This window comes from Penicillium robsamsonii (genome assembly GCF_028829455.1).
Source record: "Penicillium robsamsonii strain IBT 29466 chromosome Unknown utg000002l_segment0_segment0, whole genome shotgun sequence".
Taxonomy (NCBI): domain Eukaryota; kingdom Fungi; phylum Ascomycota; class Eurotiomycetes; order Eurotiales; family Aspergillaceae; genus Penicillium; species Penicillium robsamsonii.
This window is the reverse complement of record NW_026643220.1, coordinates 1,833,000-1,853,687: the sequence shown is the minus strand read 5'-3', so window position 1 is coordinate 1,853,687 and position 20,688 is coordinate 1,833,000. Positions and strand designations below refer to the sequence as shown.

Here is a 20,688-nt window from a genome sequence, read left to right as displayed (position 1 = left end):
GCTATGTCGATTTGATTGCAACTATACGTTATTTCCCCGACTGCTTAACTGCATAAATTTGAAATGAACCTGAATGAAACTCAGCGTTGGTTCGGCAATCGAAAAGCTTTGAAGACTCACCAGCCCATTCATTAAAGTCACATTCCAGCAAGTCTCCTCCGTTAGTGTGCTTTTCTTGTTTTCCTCCACAGCATGAAGTAGGTTCCAACCGGTCACTGGCCTCTCCAAGATCCATTTGCTTTTGAACCAAATCTTTGTAAACATTGATATCACTGTGGGTATCGATGATCACGACATCTAAGAAGAAAACAATGATTAGCGAAACGTTAAAGGACAATCACACTTGAATGGATACCTTCAAATCCCGCTTCGGAGAGATACTTCTCATACTCGTGAACCTGGCTGGCTCCTGCAATGCATCCAACATAGAAAGATAGACTGTTGATCACTTCTTGGGGGAGTTCCTTGCGAGTCAGGATATCGCTGATGGCAACACGACCTCCGGGTCCCAGCAAGCGGAACATCTCGTTGAACGCAAGATGTTTGTCAACCGTAGGGACGAGGTTTACCACACAGTTACTGATGATACAGTCCGCGGTGGCGTTAGGCAGTGGGATAGACGTAATTGAGGCTTCGATGAAGGTCGCATTGGAAGCACCCGCTTTCTCCGCATTTTTGCGAGCGAGTTCAAGCATGCTCTATGTAATTTGTTCCAGCTAGGATGTCTCAAAGTCGTCGATGGAAGTGGGAGTCTCACCTTCGTCATATCCACACCAATGGCCTTCCCTTTGGGGCCGACTTTCTTGGCTGCCAGCAAAACGTCGATGCCACCACCACTACCCAAGTCAATCACTGTTTCACCCTAGAGGAGATTGTTAGACAGTCGCACGATAGGATCAGTTGGCGGTAGTATTCACCGCTCGCAAGTTGGCAAGGGCCAAAGGATTTCCACAGCTGACTCCAAGGTTTGCAGCCTGGGGAATTGAGCTGAGGTCTGCAGCATCATAACCAAATGCTTGGGCAATATTTTGCTCGGTTTTCTTCTCGCTTGTGGAAGAGCGATCAGCCAATTCACCATAGCGATCTTGGACACTACCATAGATGGAATTTGAACCCATATTGTGAACGTAATTGACAAAACAGTTGATTGGAAGAGAACTAGATCCTAACAGTAGAGGGGCGCAGAATTATTATATATATTGTGCAATGAGCATAGCAGCATGTCACCAATTTGCATTTCATAAGCCCTAAACACTACTTCCCACCAATAAACCAACACTGGCATGATTTGATACTACTCCGTCATACCTCGATTGGATATTATCACGATATTTGGAACATTTCATTGGCTCTCAATGTTTCCGGCATGTCACTGCATTCGACGAATGAGAAGGAGAAGATTAGTCATCAACTCAACCTTGCAAGGCTCCTAAGCTCCCTTCTCTCTGTCTGTAATTTATTCACATAGACCCTGAAAGACAGCCTTAAAATGACTTATTTTAATAAAAATCAATCAGTTGGTGCAGCAAGGACAAAGAAAGAAGTGATTAACAAGATCACCTCTATGAAAAAGGTCACAGATCCACTGTTTACACACGGGCCATCCCTAGGAGTATAAAGTACCTCCCTCAGGCTAAGTGCCCGTTAATTACCCTATTCGTGTGAGAGGAAGCGCCTTTAACGGGGGTGGATATAGCAGTAGAGCTGTGTTTTCCTTCCCTATAACTGACCTCCTTCCCGATTTGGAAGTCACCTACATGTAATCAATTCTGAGCATTCAGTGTTTGATTACCTGTACGACTTTTATTTTCATTACCTTGAAGTCCAGTTTCTGGTTACCACTTTTTGATTTAGAGACTCTAAGCTTTGCGTCCAATAAACCAGCAATCAAACTAATTGACTCAAATTGATGAGAGTTTGGAACATTCCATTGGCTGTCACCGCTTCTGGCATGTGTGAAAGTCCCTCCACTATGCGAAGAGTGGTAAGCAAGAGTTCAATTAAGCTTATAATTAACCAGCGGCAAAATCCCGTGGCCCGCCATGTCTGAACAAAGGGCGTCAATCCAAATCTCCCCGGGGTGCTAGATCAAAGCGGGACCGCGTTCTCTTATGTACAAGTCTTTTGAGGGAAAAAAAGGCATATTGGGGTTATTCATGTCCGGCAACACCGTTACCCATCTCCCAGACTAGCCCCTGCGCACTCTGCGAAGTCATCCTTTTGTGAATTAGTAGCACTCCACCAAGACAAAAAGTGAGAAGGGTATGCGAACCATACACCTTTGTTCAAAGCAGTTAATTGTTGGAGAGATGAGGCTGCGAATGTGACCCACACATGTTGCTATCGAGCGATTCGTGTTGCGCATGTTCCTCTTCAGTTGTGCGTTCAACCGGAATCGGAGCAGCGACCTCGCTCAAACCCCCATACGGTTCCTCATCTCCTTTATCATTCTCGCCATTTGTTTGTGGCTTGCGTTCTGTTGCGGAATTTGAGCCTTTCTTACGACCACACGTAAGTATTCGGCGGAGTTTGGAAATATTCATATTCTATCCAGCAATAAATGAGATGAAGGCCAAAGATCCTGTATAAGGTAACAGATGAATTTCTATAGACGGTCCTTGTCTCCAAGACACAAGAATACTAGTGTTATTCTCGGTGTTTGGCCACTATGCTACGTCATGAATATGAAGGGAATGAACAGATTATCGGAGGTGTTTCCGAGTTGCCCAGAAGATTAGTTGAGAATCGTGCCAATATTATTCACCTCGATCAAAAACGAAAGATGAGTAGTTCCACTCTAAAAGATTTTGTAGTATCGTCAGTGAGGCTGTCGCGTTCATTCGGACCTAGCGCGCCGGACTTTGTTCTTATCTCCGAACCCCCCCTTCGGACTTTCTCACGTCTTACCACTTCGTCCCCTCAACTACATTGCTTTTAAGATGACTTTCCAAGACAAATCGCCTGATATCGTGCAGAAAAGTTCAGATAATTCGATAGAGATGTTAGGTTCCGCAGACCGAAGACGACTCCAAAATCGCCTCAATCAACGTGCGAGCAGTAGGTGGCACCCCTATTCGTCACAGTCGACTCAACCATCAACTACTGATACTAATGTTTTATACAGGAAAAAGGAAGGCGTTAGAGTCTAAAAAACACAAAATACCAGACAGGAAATGGGTTATCTATATCGAAGATCCAAACATTCCAAAAAAGGGCGCATTCACAAGAGAAGCAACAAGCCATCAAGTCGCTAAATTATCATCGCCTCCCTGCCAAAGCGAAGAATATCTACGTCATTTCAAATCTATCCAACGCGATGAGGTTATGAACAATCTCCATGCAAAAACTTTGCATATGATCGAGAACCCAGTTCTCTCACCAAATCCCACCCTGCGCGCCACTCAGTGCAGTGTAATTCGAGCGATGTTAGTCAACGCCAATCTTATGGGCCTCACAATCGAACTTCTCGAGGAAGACCTTGCATCGCAGTTCAATCTCGTCGGTCCATCGACGCTACATCTCCCACCAAGCCTGTATCCATCTCAAAAGCAAAGGAACATCATCCACCACCCCTGGATCGATTTGATTCCAATGTTGTCCCTACGAGAGGCCCTCTTGGATAGATCAGATGTAATTGATGAAGACGAAATATGCTGCGATTTCTATGAAACCCATGATTCTTCGCAGGAAGTCGGACTTCGTGTTTGGGGCGAAGCTTGGGATCCATCTGCATACGAGGCTTCGGAGTCATTGATCATGAAATGGAGTTGGTTGGCGAAAGACTGTCCAGATATAATTGAATCTTCTAATCATTGGAGAAAACAGCGAGGGGAGAAGCCCATCGTGTTCAAAACAATCAAGTGACATCTCAACTTTTCTATAATACACATGTCAAATTTTTTTTCAACTTCACATCTCTCACAGCGAAAACTTCTCTCTGGTCAGATCCTCGCTCAGCTTCCAAAGTTTGATCCAGTTGTCTTCGTCGTTGATATGGGTGTGCAACTCGTGGTCTGCGACTGCGTTCTGGCTGAGATACGAGCCATTGTACCCTGGATGCAGACATGATTAGTAAAAGACACTGCATATACGGGCTTGCCCAGGTGCTCTACTCACCTGCAATGGTAGGGTCAGTCATTCCTGTGATGACAGTAGCGGCTCCTTCTGAGGTAGTAGTCCACGGGGGAATTTCGATTTGATTTCCGTCCATGTCAACCATGGCTAGAAAGGTCAATTAGTGAGAAAAAAAGATGTTTAGCAAGGGGGTATATACATACTTCCGGCATTCACCAATTCGGCGACCTGGTCAATAAATCCAGGAGGGCAGTGTCGTTGCAGACCGGTTTGAACGGCTAAATGTTGGTCAGCTACATGCATTGAATAGCAATAAGCACAACGTACCGCCAGGATCAACACTGAAAACACGGATTTTCTCGTTCTTCAACTTCTCACCCAGTCTCTTGACAAACATGACTCTTGCAGCGTTCGACTGGCCATATGCGACCATGGGATCGTAGGTTTGGCCATCCTAGAAGCAAGTGGAATGTCAGTGCTGTTAAATATAATCTGGAAATCAAACTCACACTGAAGTTGAAGTCATCGAAGTCTATCTTCCCTTGTCTGACCATGGACGAAGCCATGATAACCACAGACGAATCTGCTCCCGCAGCATGGACTTTTGGTAGGAGCAACTTCACGAGCAAGAAGTTCGCCAGATAGTTGACTCCCAATTGGCTCTCAAATCCATCTTTCGTCTTGCTGTATGGCGGGAACATGACTCCAGCCACAGAGACAAGGTGGTCGATGTGAGAGACATCATCTAGATCTCTGACAGCACTTCGCACGGCGTTCAAGTCACTCAGGTCCATGTTGAGGAAGCGAGTCTCCACGTTCGGCTTGGCTGATCTGATCTTTTCTTGAATTCCTGCCACTTTTGATTCGGCACGGGCAGTTAAGATGAGTAGTTTTGGATCGGCAGCGGAAAGTTGAATTGCGAGTTCGCCTGCAATGGAATGGTCGGAAACGCCGGTGATGAGCACTACAAAAAGAAGGGGGTCTTGTCAGTGCATTGCTACTTGGGGGAGAATGGGAGGGGCTTTTCATTACCTGTCTTTCCAGCAAGGGTCTTGCCATACTTCTCGAGAACGACCTCGGAGCGGAGGATTTGTGGATTGTTCGACATGTTGAGTGAAGGTGCTTGAGGATAGAGATAGGAGCACTGAAGAAAGCACAGAAGTCTTGATTGATGTCTCCTCCATTTCAACCAGGCACAATAGTCCCCTTTATATGTTTTCTCTCTGTGATAGTGGGATTAAGTGTCCTTCAAGTGTATCGTGGGTATAGTTCGGAATGACCAACCAACGTCTACTAATTCCCCACTAGGGTCCGGACATTACCGTATCGGGTTAGCGTATTGTCATCGAGTCCATCATGTTGTTTCTTCAGACAGTTTTGATGAGCGATTAGAAGATAATGGAACATAACAGAACAGTGGATTTTGAGAATTATGAAGTATTTAAGATGATATCTCCGTTAATTCCTATAAACAGTCATTTGCGGCGAGATTAGGTCCTATATCAGAACACGTTCACGTATGGTATTATGGTACAATTGCACCTAATTAAATGAAGTGTAGATGATAGTATGCGACAGGTAGGTAGTGAGTTAACACTTGAAGGAAATTAAACAGCAAGGTGCCCGAATCGAGAGGAAATAATGGACCAAAACGCACGCACGAAGCCGCCTGGGTTACATGTAAACTTGTGCAGTTGTAGATGATGCTCTTGGTTGAGCGGGGAGAATCACCTCATACCAGGGATTTCTCAGGGGGAACTGCCGTAGATTGGGCTGAGTAGAAGGGTGGAAGCACCACAGTCGGATTTCTCCCAACAATCCCTGGTTAGTTTGCTTGACTTGATATATAAGACTTCTCGTTCAGTTCCAACTTTAGATGATGCAAAAAGCCAGAGAGCATGAACAAGCTGGGATAGCTGAAAGCTCAGTGCGTGTGGTCCTGGCGAGACCCGAAGGAGCCCTGGTTGACAATAACCAGGTAGATAATAATATGCGCAGATGTCGATGCTAGCTATTGGCACCAGACTCTAGAGATATGGATCTGTGCCAAGACGAGAAATGGTAAATGTGATTATTAGATTCCAAGATTCCAACAGGAGGCTAAACCAGAGCCACCGGCCCAATTGTCTACACGTATTTAATACAATGCGCCAAATCAAATAAAAACAAGAAAGGTCATCACACATATCAGCAGACATGAAAGTAGTAGTACCTAAAAGAGTCTGCTTTAGAACCACATGATACCTGCAACGAGACCAATCACAACAGCCATACAGCTTCCATGGAGCTCTCGCGAGTGCCGACTAGCGGCAGCATCGGTGGAATCCTCAGCACCAACTTTTTGTTGAGGCAGTGCTTGCTCGGATGGGATGAATGGGTCTTGATTTGAGGCATCGTTGGGAATTGTGGGGTGGGGTATTAATGTTGTGGGAACCCCTGTGATCTGCTGGGGGAGGAAGATGGATTTCGCATAATTTGCTCCGTGAAGTCCGACGTGTTTTCCAAAATCAAGAGCGACGTGGCAGGCCTGCTGACACATATCGCGGAGGGAGGCAGGAAAGGGCAGTAGTGGCTCCTGAATGCTGTCGGAGGAATGGTTATATGGCGGGATGCTAGGAGGAGATTTATTGTCGGAGGTTGGGAGAGATTCGCTGATGGTAATGGTAGGATATGGATGCGTTGAGCCTGCAAGGCTGCGGTTGGAGAATGAGGTGAGGAATGGGTAGTCTAATTGTTGGATGAAGTAGGTTCTGAATGCACGGGCTCTGCGGCCGAATGAAAATGAGGATTCGCGGGTGAACGATGAGAGTCGACTTTTATTTGCGACGGTGGTTGTTTCGCTGGCTGGGACCACAGCGGCATTTCCAACGCGTGCAGTGAGCGGCGGGCGATTGCCTCGCGATCGATGTGATGCCGAAAGAACCCATGATCTGCGAGGTTCGTTGAGAATGTGTGTTTTCGGTGCTAATTCGGTGACACTATCTTGAAGGAGAGGGACCTCTGGACAGTCGGCTTGGTTAACTTTAATGAGCTTGAGATTGAGGCTGGGCTTGGCGGAACGGGGGACATACGGCGAGCTGCACCGGTGTAAAAGCTGAAGTCCGCAAACTTGGAGTGGTAGAGATTCGGTAGTGATGGCACCAATGTGAGCAGCGAAAACACAATCAGAATGAGGAGTGGGAGAGCGCCAGGTTTATCGAAGCCAGAACGCATCATCCCTGCTCCCTAACTCTGTCCAAGAGCTTCCAAATGGTGTGTTTATAGTTCAAGGTTCACGAGAAGTGAGAAGCAACAATGGCAATCCGAAGGCCATGGAGGGGATTGACCGTTTCGCGTTTAATGCAACGTTCCGTGGGATGCAGCGTTTCTGCAGAGCAACGCGCCGACGCGCAGGGGGGCTGTATCCGGTGGTCGGGGGAATATGTACGGAGTAGCTGGAGAGAAAAGATGTGAAATGGCAGGTGGATTCAAGTGGATTCGGAATATCAGCACGACATGGAGCCCTTAAATGGCCGGATGCGGTTGTCTTGGCTCTTTTTTTTTTCGCACAGAGCTCCGAGTATGACGTCAATCACTATCAACTTGGACTTGTTTGGAAACTCTCGTTCGACGTCGAATCCCCCCTATGTCAAAGGTCGAAGAATGTTTCCCACGTTGGCCACATTTTGGACAGTTTGAAGTTTTCCATTTTCCGTTTCCAGCAATGCTGGCCTGAGGCATTTATTATCCCCGTGTCGATCACTCCAAAGCAGGAAAACAGGATTTCCCACTCGAACTGCATTGGCTATTTTTCCAGCCCACTGCTATTCTGTTTATTCCGATCTTGTTTACGGAGTACCCTATCGCTCGAGGCAACCTGATCAATATTCGACAATAATAGCAATAGATCGGCATCTTGGTCCACGTGTAGCGCCCTACCCATATGACTTGACCTCTGTGGACTGCACAGTGCTAGAGCTAGTGTCTTAACACTTTTTGTGTCTTCCCTGTTTCTTTTTACGTCATGTGGATCGCTAAATATTCCTTGAGATTGAGATATGCTGCGGACCAAGTACATAACGCACATGAATAATCGGCTGCTTGGACTTTGTATGTTCAGTGCCTTTTTGTTTCGGAATCTTGTTGGCAGTCTCAAATATTCTTTTTAGATGTATTTTTTTTTGGATATTTTCTGCTACTGGCCACTATCCATCGTAAATAAGGTGGTCTTCTGGTGCCTTTATGAGGGGGGAGATAGGCGCATCAACAACCCGAGTGGAAGCCGCTACCGTCCAAGTCCAATCAATACGACTCGTCACAGAAACTCGAAACGAGCCAGCAGATATTCAAATTCCAGCCTCTGAAAGAAGAAGATCAATAGACTGTCAGCTAACCATACGCGGCCGTGCAAGTTTGTCAAACTTCAACATCTGGTGACGTCGGAATGCAACTACGAGAACATTGCTGCTAGCCCGAAGTATAATTGGTCGGGAGCTGATTGTTACGAATGTCGATATCGGGAGCTGTTTGTTACGAATGTCGATATCGGGTGTCTTTCCCTAGAGTCGCCGTGCGACGAACTCAGGGATTGGGTCAAAACCCTGTGCTATCTCGCATTCTCACCTGATATACCAACATTCGTTATCGAGATTGGGACCTCCGAATGTGCATCCAACCCGTCCGTTCACACGCCTATCTGAATAGAAGCTCCTCAGTCGTTTGTGCGAACTGCGATTACGATTTGTTTCAAGTATTTCTATACTAAGACCGATGAAACCCTACTCACAGTATTCGTCTGGACACAAAGGCATCGGTATATCGAATGAAATGCCACTACCCACCTTGTGTCGAGATGTCTTATTCTATCTGTGAGACTATTGATTTTTCATCCCTATTAGCTACAGTTTGTAGCCTGCACTTTATGAGCTTTGGATTGATCAGGGCTGGCAGCAAATATAGCAACCTAATAGGGATGCCGCCGCCCTAAATGCCAACCCGAAGGCCTCAATTGCCAAGCTCTCGGCTAAGGCCCACGCTGCCCGGGCTATTGCGGACCTTACTGTTGCTCGCGCTGCTCGCGCTGCTCGCTTTAATGCACGCGTCGCCGCCGTCCGTGATGTAAGATATCCCCATCTTTCCAAGGCACGCATATACCTTGCTCAACCTATCCCTAGACCGAGTCTTAGTCGTAATGCCTCATTATAACCTCGGTTCTGTATCGGTTTATACATATTATATTCTCATTACTAACCCCTCACGATCTCTCATAGATAGAATAAAAGCGAAATACAGCGACTTACCGTGTGTATCGGAGACATTGACTCCGACAGCCTTTTGGACATCAGCTGCATCGGGGTTCTGGCTTCTGAGTGACTCCCATCCAATTTATGGAAGACAGGAAGATTTCGGAGCCGCAGCTTATATACAAAGTGTATATTTGATATAGAAGGTCACGATGGTTAGCGATGTTGATCCAGAGATAACTGTTAGGCGGACATGACAAAATAAAAACAAAATCAAATATGTGACATTATTCTACATTTATACCACTTTTATAGCAGAAATATTGGGGCAGGCCAAACAGCAAACCACAATGTCTAATATTTGCTTCCAAAGTCTTTTGTGCAGATAGTGCGATATGTATGGGCGCTGCAACAAACTGTACAACGCGGCCTCATTTAACAGCATAGCGCAAAACATGTCATTCCTTCGTCAATAGTGAATCAAAGTCATCAAAACGTATCGTAGCATATATCTACAGATATCAAAAGAATTGCATAATGTCCATATACACATATGCTGGACAAGAACAAAAGCAAAAAGAAATCAATACATCCCACACATAAAAGCACAACACGCCAAAGACACGGATAAGAGGTAGATAATCAGCTCATCTTTGATCATTCACATTTCATCCCCGTAAAATCATAATCATGCACATTTCCATCCCATTAGATTGGGTTCATCATAGAAGCATCAGGAACAGCTGGTCGGCTCATTCCTGCCCGAGCCTCAGTAACAGGCGTAGATTTCGTAACCGGCACAGGCGAGACGGTCGTCGGCGCACTCGTATCAAGATGACTAGGCGCGAGACTACTGCGACTGCGTGAGCGACCAGCGCGGGAGACACTACTCCCCGGGGTGTCGGTACTGGAGCCCGGTTTCCCGCTGCGTTTGACCATCTTCCCTAGCACGCTGACGATCTCTGCGGCGTCTTCAAAGCTCTCATCGTCCATGCCTTCTTGGGCATTGTAGACGTCCGCAATTGCCTGTTTTGCGAGACGACGACACGCAACGGCGTCTTGGAGGCAGTCGTATAGATAGGCTGCGTATTCGAGCTTGACTGATAGACGGAGAGGGTGTGAACCCGGGAGGAGTTTGTCAGAGAGGGTTGCTGCGTGGTTGAAGCAGGCTGTGGCTGTGGCTGTGTAGTCCAATGGGGGGAGCAGGAAGGTGGATACTGGCTGGGGTGGCTGGACTGGTTGCATTACTGGTAGTCCTGGGGGCCTGGATGTTGGTGTTGATGTATCATTCATTTTGGACTTGTAGTCTGAAACGCCAAGGGTGGTTAGGGTGTCTGCGCCGTATATAGAGTCATGTTTGAAGCGGGTTGGCATGTCGGCGTCGGGGGTGAAGATTGGACGATTATGGAATAGGACAAAGATATGGTAGAAGGAAGCGCGGAGTTTGTAGGCGAGCACTTTTAGCTCGACGAACCTGTCTACCATGGGGAGGATATAGCCCTCCAGTATTAGTAGGCCTTCGCGGGAGAGCCATATGATGTGATGGTACAGCTGGAGGGATCTTGTTTCGCGTGTTGTGTCGAGGCGACGCAGCTTGCGGGCTCTAAGAAGCTTTTTTGATAGCATGACGGAGACGCCCAGGACTTTGTATAGCATTGTCGAGAGCAGGGGGTTTTCGAGGCCCATGACAGCGGCGAAGTTGCCCAGGGCCTTCTGGTCTACTTCGGAGGAGGCCATCCACAAGGCCCAGGACCCGGAAATTGTGGAGTCTAGGTATATGGAGTCAGCCATATTGGTCATTGGTCTTGAGCAATAGGCGGGGGAGGTTCGGAGAAGACTTGACCGAAAGAAAACTCAATTGCGAAACTGGGAATGTCTCAACAGGCAAGGGAATAGGCGAAGACAGCTTGGACTTACCGAAAAGCGCGCAAACAGAATTTCAAATAAACAAACGCAGCGACTGAATCATGCTCCAACCACGCGTGTATTCCCAAGTCGCGGACCAATTGACCTGCGAAATCAGGATCTTGGCGCACAAAAAGCTCAGACTATTCCAGCGATGCGCCGAATCGAAAAGGGAAAATCCACGGAATATCCGAAACAGATAGGAGTAAGTTCCGCGCAAGCTGCAAGGTTCGGCGGGACCCGAGGGGGCGGTTGTTCAGACCGCGGAGTATATCACAGCCAATGGCTTTGGTTCCTGGCGCGGGTACCAAATCCAATTGCGACAGAGTATATAACGGTCAAATTGTAGTCGACACAAGGAACGATGTGATCCGCGATCAATCGAATCAATATTGCCTGTTTCGGTCTAGCGACGGGCGAGTTCCGAATGGTATTCTCGTTACGCTGGAAATTCGGCTAACAACGCAAGGAGCAGACAAGGTGACGGAGCTCGGAGCTGAATTTCAAGTAGACTTGACGCATCGTGCGGTCGCAAAAGTAGGGGATAGAGTGGACGCAATGCGATTTTGGCCAGCGAACTCTGTGCGGGGAAGGAATTGGGGACTGTGTCTCGGGTATGAAGCTACTAGGGGGCTCGAGCTCGGTGGGCTGGGTTAGAATTGGAATTGGGGGACTTGGGGCCCGGAGGAGTCAAAGCCTATGGAGAAGATAATTAGAAAGGGAGATTTTCCCTCATGCAAGGTCCTAGAGGTTTCCCCTGATATTGAGCTCGGGATATGCGTACTGTATAGTAAATGACACTAGTGGAGTCCCACAGTAATCTGAGATACACAATTGATGAGATAGTGGAGGTAATGGTCTACGATGAACTAAATCTACAATAAATTCATGACCAAGGCTACAATTGCAAGTGGCAACTGATCTCATCTCTATAGAATGATGTGCTGTCCCCCAGTCTAAGTTTCGTGCCAGTTAACTATATTGTACACGGTAATGATGGGGTTGCTACGTGGCACCGGCTGAAGGTAGGAGGCATCGCAGATTGGCTGGAAATGATGATTTCATGCCCTATTATAGGACACCCTAGGTGCCCAAGTCAGCACGGACTGCCACGCTGGCAGTGGCTGTGTATTGGAGTTACAGAGTATTGGAATCCACCTATCTGGTGTGAGGGGAGAAGAAGATTTTGTACATCTAGCTACTCCAGACAAATAATACATCTACAGTTTGTGTGTATTCAAAGTTACTCCAAGCTGTCACACCGCCAGAATGCCATTGTACGGCCTATGCCCCAGGATTCTGCCAGTAACCTTTGACCGCCCATTGACCGCTTAGTCCACCGGATCTTGATAACTCACCGGCTTTTCCCTTATACCTTTAGCTATATTCAGGGGCAGATACGGGTCTTGCTTTTTAGGTGGTAGACACCGGAGAAGTTGAATTTCCTGCCTTTACCGTCGCTGGGAAAGACTCGTGTTAACTCGCCCCATCTGGTAAATTAAGGAGCTGTATAGTCCACAGCTTGTCACTATTGTCTTCTTCCTCGAGTCGACGTGGGGGTGACCGTGTTGGAGCCTCTGCGCTAGATCTGCTCTATACGCGGCTTCTAGCATTTCATCCTCTGTTCGGGAAAGTTCGGTCTCCGCATTTTATAATGCATCCGCTTCATATCCTACGTAGAAATGATTCTGGAAGCTCTCCAGTCGTTCGAGCGTTTAGGTGTAGTCCTCACCCGAAAGGAGTTTCAGCTTGTCGAGATAGTCACACCGGATATCTTCTTCGGCGAAGCTGATTCGTCCCCAGTAGCGGCCATAGAGTAATTCAACCTCAGTTGTATTATGTTGGGGGATAGCGCCGTCTTTTTTTAAGATGCCTGGTTCGAGTATGGAGGGCCAAACGCATTCGGGAGAGACGAATATAAAAAATTTGGCAATTTGGGGGTTTCTTTTATTTGTACTTTTTACTCCAATCCAATGTCTTCATATCTAGCCATATTATCTAGAATGAACATCTTGTGAACTTACAAGTCTCCACTGTATGAGTCTGAGATGCAAGCTATTATGTATCGTACATGCAAAAGTAGCCCAAAAAAGAAATGCTGCAAAATCGCCCTATACATTCAGGTCATCAACTTCATACCCAACAAATGCGCGCTTCAAGAACGCCCGCCAAATGTCGTTCATTGGCTTCTTTTTCTTCTTCTTGGAAAACGCATCGGCGTCTGAGCTATCGACATCCTCCGTCTGTTTTTGTTCGGCTCCGTCTTCGGCAATTCGGCCTGCAAGTTGGAAGAAGCTGCGGACCGTCAGGTCCTTCATTTGATACACGTCATCATTCGTGGTGTACTCGATCTCGTAGTCGACACGAGGATCCTTGCCTCGTTCGCCTGCCGCGATCTGTTCGTGGAGTTTGGTTAGGTTGGAGTAGTATTGGGTGTAGCCAAGCAACGTGAACACCTGGTTTGAGTATGCAGGGCCAGGAGGAGTGGTTGGCGATGGGGGCTCGGGGACTTTGAAGTTGGGCTTCTTCTTCTTCTTGTCCTTGTTCTTCTTTTTCTTCTGGATTTCGGGAGTAAGTAGAGAATCGTCGCTGGGTTCTGGCGTATCAATCACATCATGGTCTAGTTCGAAGGCTGTATCGTCAACCTCTCGCAACAAATCCACCCCGTGTGCGACCTCGTCCAGTCCCGTGATGTTGTAGTCGATCACGCGCAGGCTGGGGAAGAAATTTGGGACCAAACTGGGGGCTACTAGCGATACGCTGTATCGCTCTGCCCACGGCCCTCCAATCTTCTCCAAGAACTTTTGCTTCTTCTTCTTCTTCTTTTTCTTCTTATCCTTCTTTTTACCCCTTTTGTCTTTCTTCGTTGATTCAATTTCCGAGAGATCGCTTAAATTCGACGTGGAGTCAAGCTCGTCGAAAATACCCGACGGTGGAGATGGCAATGAGGACCATTGCTTTCGAAGCGACTCAAGGTAGTCGGTTTTGGATCTGACTGACACCTTCCCATCGGCCGTTGAGTCAATGTTCACCTTGTTGCTATCCTGGAGCATGAAGTGGTCGATGTTCATATGGCCGTAAAAGCTGCCGACAACGACGTCACGATACTGGTGCATCCAAAGCGTATATTTCTGCCAGCATGTCTCATCCCAGTTCTTTTTCTCGCTCGACCGCGCCGGGGGAACATGACCCATGAGAATGGCTTTCATGTTGCGACTGCGCAGGATTTTCAACTGCACCCGCAACCACTCCATGTGCTCGTATCCGGGTTCCGACTTGGCGTTGCATCCATCCACCGCACTGTTGGAATTGAAAAAGTACATCGTGTTGAGGCTGATGACCGCCAGCCGACCGGGGACCACCTCCGCGGTGAACCAACCGCCCTCAACGAAGGTGTGACGCTGATCTTCAGGGATAAACTGGCCCCATATCTCCGCAAAGCGCTTTGTCCACTTGTTCGGCCCCTTGTTGAAGATGTTGTGGGGCATAATATCGTTATTACCGAATGTCGGGATCACAGGGATCGATATCTTAGGCGCGGCATTCGAGGTCTCACGAACCTCCTCCTCCCCGAAAATACTAATCCATTTTTGTGACAGGAAGTCATTCAAATCCATAATCTCATCTGCTGTGCGAGGGAGCTTTTCGTCATTGTCGTGTCGGACAGAATCCCCGGTCCAAATCACAAAATCAATCTCATCCTTCAAGTTTTCTTCGATCCAGCGAAAGGTCTCGTTCACGAGTGATAAGGGTGAATCGCAATCTGTGCCCTCTGCTCCAAAATACCCCGCGGGGCCGTTACCATGGTGGCATGAGCGATCGATCGAGGATCCGGGTTTGTAGAGGCGGTCGGGATGAAAATCTGTTGGTCAGCATGGTGCTATAAAACAGACACCTGGATAAAGAGAACCATCCGCTCACCAGTTATATGCAAGAATCGTCCGCGTATAGGTTTGCGCAAACCCTCCACCAGGCTTGCAGGCTCCGTTGGGCCCAACGGCTGTTGCCCCAAGGGGCTGGCGGAGATGGCGTCGGCAAAGAGGCCCAGCAGCAAGAAAATTGACTGCATGAGTCCTCTAAACCAAGTCTAAGAGTCGAAAGTGGATGAAGAGAATATTTCCTTGGAAACCTTTGGGATCTTATCTGCACGGTCACGTCACTAGGCGGGTGCGGCAGCCGAGCTCCACATTGCCAACCAGGGGGTAGTCACTTTGGAAAGAAATACCTGGGAACAGTGAAGAGGTTACAAATGATCCTCTCATTTATATACGGAGTACTAAGCCACTCAATTACTCAATTTAGAGTTGGTTTAATATCCCCAGGTCGACGTACTCACGGGACCTCCAGCCAATGACTTCATCACGTGCCGACCCCCAAAGGACCTTGGAGGCTCACCTAGGCACTAAACTTGACTCTCATGGAAGCGTGAGATCCTTATACCTAGAAGTGTCCTGCAGCTGATTATTCTTTTGTCCAGATTGCCGCAGAGTGATAGGCCCAACATGTCTAATCCGTACTACTATTCCCAGTATTACCGGGGTTTATATAAATAGCTACAGATTAGTTATTTGCTAGCCAGATAAATCGGATTACTAAAGTCCTATGTCGTTTATAACAGAGACTGAATACGGGCCAGCTACTCTTGATCATATAGTTCTGTTGTTAACTCACATCCTGGGATTATCCTCAGCCCGCCAGGATTGTATCTTCCACCTTTGTTTTGTATCCCCCGGAACTGCCTTTTTTTTTTAGCAGGAGACTGCATTAATAAAACTGCTGGCAGATGATGGGCATAGGAAGCTTAACATATATCGATAACGAACCTCATATCAGATGGCCTTGTCAAATCCAAATAGCGATAGCTAGGATCCTCCCAAATAAGGGTCTCTTGAGCATACATCAATCTGACTGTTACGTCGAGAAAGACTTTGTCATGGACCTGAGATTCATTGGTTAGGCGGTTAGCCCCTACTCTCCAGCCGCTCCTCTTCCTCCGGCGGAAAATCATATCGATACTCAAGGCGAGCAGCGTGACGCTTGATATATACGACACCATGCAGTATAAGGAGGCACATCTCCATCCAACGCGCAGACAGTCTATACGAGCACAAATCTTATCCTCGGCAAGACTCCCTCCTCAAGCCTGATATTTCTCATTGGTCAATGAAGTAGTCCAATTTCATCCAAGTATTCAGTTATTTAAGACATAAGTGAACAATCTCTGAGGCTACCATAGAAGGTATGGGTCGTTACCCACCCAGGCTACAGTGCCTTCACTAATCCTAGGCCCTGGCTGGTATTTTAAACCAATTTGTTACTTAATGGACTAGGTAGGTGAGGTATATATGAAAACTAATTGAGAGTTATATGACTCTAAAAGAAGGGATAGTTGATTATATATTATGCTGAGTTTTCAATGTAAGTATTAGGATGGTCTAATTGATACATTTACGTAGTATCCACATAGGGAAGCAAAAGGGAGGAATTACCAAATGATTGAAGATAGAGCGAACTTGCGGACGTGAACCATCTCTATAGCTTCTTATAGAGACTAAGAGCATGCCACAAAGACAAGACTGGCAAAAGCGAACAAAGAATGCATAAACAGACAAATGTATAGCAAACTACATAAGCAACTAGAAAATAGAATATACGTTAGTATAGTATATCACACAAGTGTAAGAACAGGGTAAAGTCTCTTCATGCATAAAAATACACCACACCGAGCATCCTCTAATAAGATTTCCTTCTGCATGTTATTTACACTGTCTGAGTATAGGATAACCTAAGCAGCATTTTACTTGTTAATGAGATATGTGTTTGTGAGGTACTGAAAGAACATCTCGGTCAATGCGAAAACTCGGGCTGTCACCTCATTCTGGAGAGTCCAGACTTCGACAAGGCCTGTCTGGGGTCCTTCCTGGTCTTTACGGAGTGCCCAAATATTGTCTTCTAGCATCTTAAGTCGGTAAGTAATGCCAGGGTAGCCCCGTGACGTCAGTTACTGTGATAGCATATCGGCGAGGGCAGGAGCTTTGTCTAGCGCTTTCCCATCTTCAGCATTTTGCCACTTCGTCATCTTTATGTAGGTTAGCCATTCGACAGGTGGGAAGGTATCTGTACCGATGGTAATAGTACGCAAGGTGTCCACGCGCTGGATTGTCTCGTGGGGGGCTAGGATGGTAACTAGTAATAACAACACTTAGCTCTCACGATGCCCACTCCAGGGAAGTTTCTCACAGTTTGGTGAAAGTTAAGTAAAAAATCGGATATGTCGGTGTTGGAGTTGTGAGAATGGGGGAGAGTAGATGATATGTCAGTGGGTTCCGGTTTCGCTATCTATGTGAGAAATCGTGGAATATGCCTAGTCAAAAGAAAGGAGAGTGAAGTGAAGGTATTTCTCTGCTACACTAAGCATAGGAAGTATGATATCAAAGATTAGTTTTGTCTTGCCCATTTGGAGTGTGCTATGGGAGGAACATTCGGACAGGGGAAGATCGAGTCTCATGTTCTAACTTCAATCAGACCCTGAAACTGGTATGGCATCCGAGGAAAGCCCGCTTCCCTCCAAATCGGGCCATATCACACCGTTGCAAGTGCATTTTAGGCTTTGTATTTTGGGAGAACCTTGTATTCAGCAAGAGATCAGCCGCGTTCCTCGGGCTGGACCCGAGAGTGTCCTGTATGGTGTCTGGAACACCATCCTTACATGGCAATTCCCCGTCCAACAGGGCTATATGACACGCCCCCAAGACCGTCATACCAGCCAAGCGGGGCGGAAGGGGTTTTCAGATTTACATACGTACCAGTATCCGTCTGCACAACAACGAGCCAACAAATTTCTGATTGTGCAATGCAAGAGGACTGGTCTAGAAACTCAAGCCTCGACCTGGGGCGGAGGTGTGCAATAACTCGATCAATATCTTTCTGCAACCCACCGCAACCGGCATGTCAACCCAACGCCGGTGTATGGGATAGTTGCGGTGGGCATGTATATGCGTGTATATCTATACGACGACGCAACCCAGAGTGTTGGGAACATTGTTGGTCCCGGGGTTCCCTCTTCAATTTACCCCTTACACCTAAAGAGGGATCGCATTGCTATCCAACAGATACTCGACCATATCAAGGCCAGTCACTGAATACATATCTAGTCATATGTGTGACGATCTGAGGACCTGAGGACCTGCCATGTCTGACCGCATTGGTTCTTTCCTCTGTGGGGTGATGCCTGAAGCGAGCGAGTTGTCCAGCAATTTCATGCGAAGTGTTGAAAACACCGCTGCAGCTTTAACAAAACCTCAGCCCGTACCCCTCGTCGCCGCAATATAACAGCAACAGAGCTGGCAAAGCACCGGGAAGAGCTGAAGAACCTCCGAGAACAGCGCCAGAGATTGATTGCACTAATTGATCTTTTGAAAGTTTGGCTTTCTTATGTTCCCCAACTTTTAATACCAATTAATGCGTAAGCAACAAGGCTTCTTCTTGAGAGGAATTCTGGGATGGCCCGAAGAAATGGCAACACGTCCGCTTGTAGCGCACTGGGGCCGTCCGGATGATGGTGGCTCGTGGCCCGATACCGTAGCATGATATGGAAGGTTCGCTTTTTTCTCTATATGGTCATTAGCTTGTAAGTGGTATGCTCCACATTGAGCTTCAGGTCCCTATCGCTGATGTCCTCTGGGAAGCCCCAAACCCAGCTCTCCGCCCAAAATGTTAGGTTTTGACTTGGACAGTTGGCGCTTTACAATGTAGTTTGCGGTCCAGTAGAGAGGGATGGTACGAGAATGCGAGAAAGTCGAGTGGTTCGGTCGGCTATTGTAGGATATCGCTGAACGCGGGGTGTGAATTGCAAGTTGGGATGGTCGGAGTGAGTTTGTTGGGGGTTCACTGTTGAAATTCTGCAACGGTCAGGGTACTTCCACTGGGAAGATGGTTGTTTCAAGGGAGGGAGAGTCAGTAGAGAGCCCCGAGAGAAAAAGGTCGGTGTGCATGGGCCTTTGATCACAGGGGGAGACTGGTTGTTTCTAAAGCATCAAAGAGCGAGGCACCCTCTTCGATGAGCCTAAAAAAACTCCAACACGGATCAGGGGAAGTAACGCTCGGACTTTGATGACTCTACGAGAGACTTGATCACACTTTGTGACCACGGCCGATTGGAGAGTTCCGGGGTTGTCTGTCATCCCTGGCAGATCCCTTTAGCCATGGAGACTAATAGAGCGTACTCCGTACGGAGCAGAACACTGGCACATCCGTCTTGGTTTGCTGACCAGCCCATATTGCTTCGACATGATAGAGTTTGTTGTCTTAATTCGGGTTGGTGAGAAATATAAAATACACAGGTGGAGATTTGGGAATTTTTGATCGACCTGTCAACTGCGTGTATATACGCCTAGCTCCATAGCGCGGTGCCGATGCCTAAAGAGGCTTGACCTTATGGTTACTCCATACTCCGTACGGAGTATACGGCCTGGGAATTAATCTTAAACATGCATGGCCTTACATTAGCCCAATATACCTACGGACTAGTCCAACTTCTCCGGGATTTGATATACGAGGTTCATAGTCTGTACAAACAGCAGGATGTCGACAATTTCCAAGCGCGAATCTAATTACGATATATCCTACATCCATACAGTAAAGAAAAAAAGCTATATTGACTCATGTCTCAGCCTCATTTGGCATAACGAGATATCCTATCAGCTTAGCGACATGCATTCAAGTATAGATGGCAAAAATGACTCCTAACAACGCTTGGAACATAAACATGTTGTTGGTTGCCTCTCTCGGCAAGATGCCAAATGGAAATATATACCAAGACCAATCGTGGCGGCCGACAATTCGAAAAATGGGCCGAGGCCCGCTGATTCCCGACGACTGTCGGGAGCTGTCCCCTGCGAGCTTGTTTTCGTCCGAGTGGACCGACCCCAGGACTCACTCTCTAGTGCCACAACGTCTTTTGATATGCGCTGAGCGATTTGGGAGTTTTATTCCGAGAAATGGTTGGTAGATGGTCTCGTACCGATTCCCCACCCTTCTGGCGGGACCTACCCCCTTTTAATGATTCCAGTCAGTCCAGCTGCCAAGACATCACGGGTGACCCCGAGTAATTACTCGCTGGGGAGTTCTCCGTCCAAAGGTATGAGTGGCTAAAATCAGTGACCCATCTCCGTGACCATCTCCGTTTCGGAAGTGTCGCCTCTAGTAATTCTCAGTTCGGCCCGGGGCTGTGATTTTGTTTCTCGTCTTCGGTCCAACCTCCGTCAGAATGGCGCTCTGTCAAGCGAGTTGAGATGCATTTAAATTTTGTCTTGGTGTTCGTCTAAACCTAACGCAGCGCACGGCCTAGATCCAGTGGAAATTCCGGGGTACAGTTGATGGGAGATTCGGGCCGAAATTCAATGAAGCGTAATAATCGAAAGAATGGCATATTTCCACCATAATCTAAGAGAAAAGGCTAGAGCAACAGCTAACAAAACAGGTCAAG

General features: G+C 47.3%; 8 protein-coding genes across 8 annotated transcripts; 2 read left to right on the top strand and 6 right to left on the bottom strand.

Moving 5' to 3' along the window:
* Positions 1–28: 28 nt before the first annotated feature.
* On the bottom strand, positions 29–1,118 carry N7447_003951 (uncharacterized protein; the record flags this gene model as incomplete). Its single annotated transcript, XM_057228226.1, has 5 exons — positions 29–69; positions 121–297; positions 356–698; positions 758–862; positions 918–1,118. The coding sequence occupies 5 exons, from the start codon at positions 1,116–1,118 to the stop codon at positions 29–31; spliced, it is 867 nt and encodes a 288-aa protein (XP_057087567.1).
* Positions 1,119–2,294: 1,176 nt separating this feature from the next.
* On the bottom strand, positions 2,295–2,543 carry N7447_003950 (uncharacterized protein; the record flags this gene model as incomplete). Its single annotated transcript, XM_057228225.1, has 1 exon — positions 2,295–2,543. The coding sequence occupies one exon, from the start codon at positions 2,541–2,543 to the stop codon at positions 2,295–2,297; it is 249 nt and encodes an 82-aa protein (XP_057087566.1).
* Positions 2,544–2,939: 396 nt separating this feature from the next.
* On the top strand, positions 2,940–3,864 carry N7447_003949 (bZIP transcription factor; the record flags this gene model as incomplete). Its single annotated transcript, XM_057228224.1, has 2 exons — positions 2,940–3,057; positions 3,125–3,864. The coding sequence occupies 2 exons, from the start codon at positions 2,940–2,942 to the stop codon at positions 3,862–3,864; spliced, it is 858 nt and encodes a 285-aa protein (XP_057087565.1).
* Positions 3,865–3,918: 54 nt separating this feature from the next.
* N7447_003948 (Short-chain dehydrogenase/reductase SDR) lies at positions 3,919–5,182 on the bottom strand (the record flags this gene model as incomplete). Its single annotated transcript, XM_057228223.1, has 6 exons — positions 3,919–4,052; positions 4,117–4,221; positions 4,278–4,352; positions 4,402–4,528; positions 4,584–5,038; positions 5,107–5,182. 6 exons carry the CDS (start codon positions 5,180–5,182, stop codon positions 3,919–3,921), a joined length of 972 nt encoding a protein of 323 aa, XP_057087564.1.
* A 1,119-nt stretch (positions 5,183–6,301) lies between these two features.
* N7447_003947 (uncharacterized protein) lies at positions 6,302–7,290 on the bottom strand (the record flags this gene model as incomplete). Its single annotated transcript, XM_057228222.1, has 2 exons — positions 6,302–7,074; positions 7,146–7,290. 2 exons carry the CDS (start codon positions 7,288–7,290, stop codon positions 6,302–6,304), a joined length of 918 nt encoding a protein of 305 aa, XP_057087563.1.
* Positions 7,291–8,880: 1,590 nt separating this feature from the next.
* Positions 8,881–9,239, top strand: N7447_003946 (uncharacterized protein; the record flags this gene model as incomplete). Its single annotated transcript, XM_057228221.1, has 3 exons — positions 8,881–8,921; positions 9,024–9,171; positions 9,228–9,239. 3 exons carry the CDS (start codon positions 8,881–8,883, stop codon positions 9,237–9,239), a joined length of 201 nt encoding a protein of 66 aa, XP_057087562.1.
* A 765-nt stretch (positions 9,240–10,004) lies between these two features.
* Positions 10,005–11,096, bottom strand: erg27 (the record flags this gene model as incomplete). The annotated part of the gene is made up of 1 exon (XM_057228220.1): positions 10,005–11,096. One exon carries the CDS (start codon positions 11,094–11,096, stop codon positions 10,005–10,007), a length of 1,092 nt encoding a protein of 363 aa, XP_057087561.1.
* A 2,216-nt stretch (positions 11,097–13,312) lies between these two features.
* Positions 13,313–15,270, bottom strand: N7447_003944 (endopolyphosphatase; the record flags this gene model as incomplete). The annotated part of the gene is made up of 2 exons (XM_057228219.1): positions 13,313–15,063; positions 15,123–15,270. 2 exons carry the CDS (start codon positions 15,268–15,270, stop codon positions 13,313–13,315), a joined length of 1,899 nt encoding a protein of 632 aa, XP_057087560.1.
* Between the last annotated feature and the right edge of the window lie 5,418 nt (positions 15,271–20,688).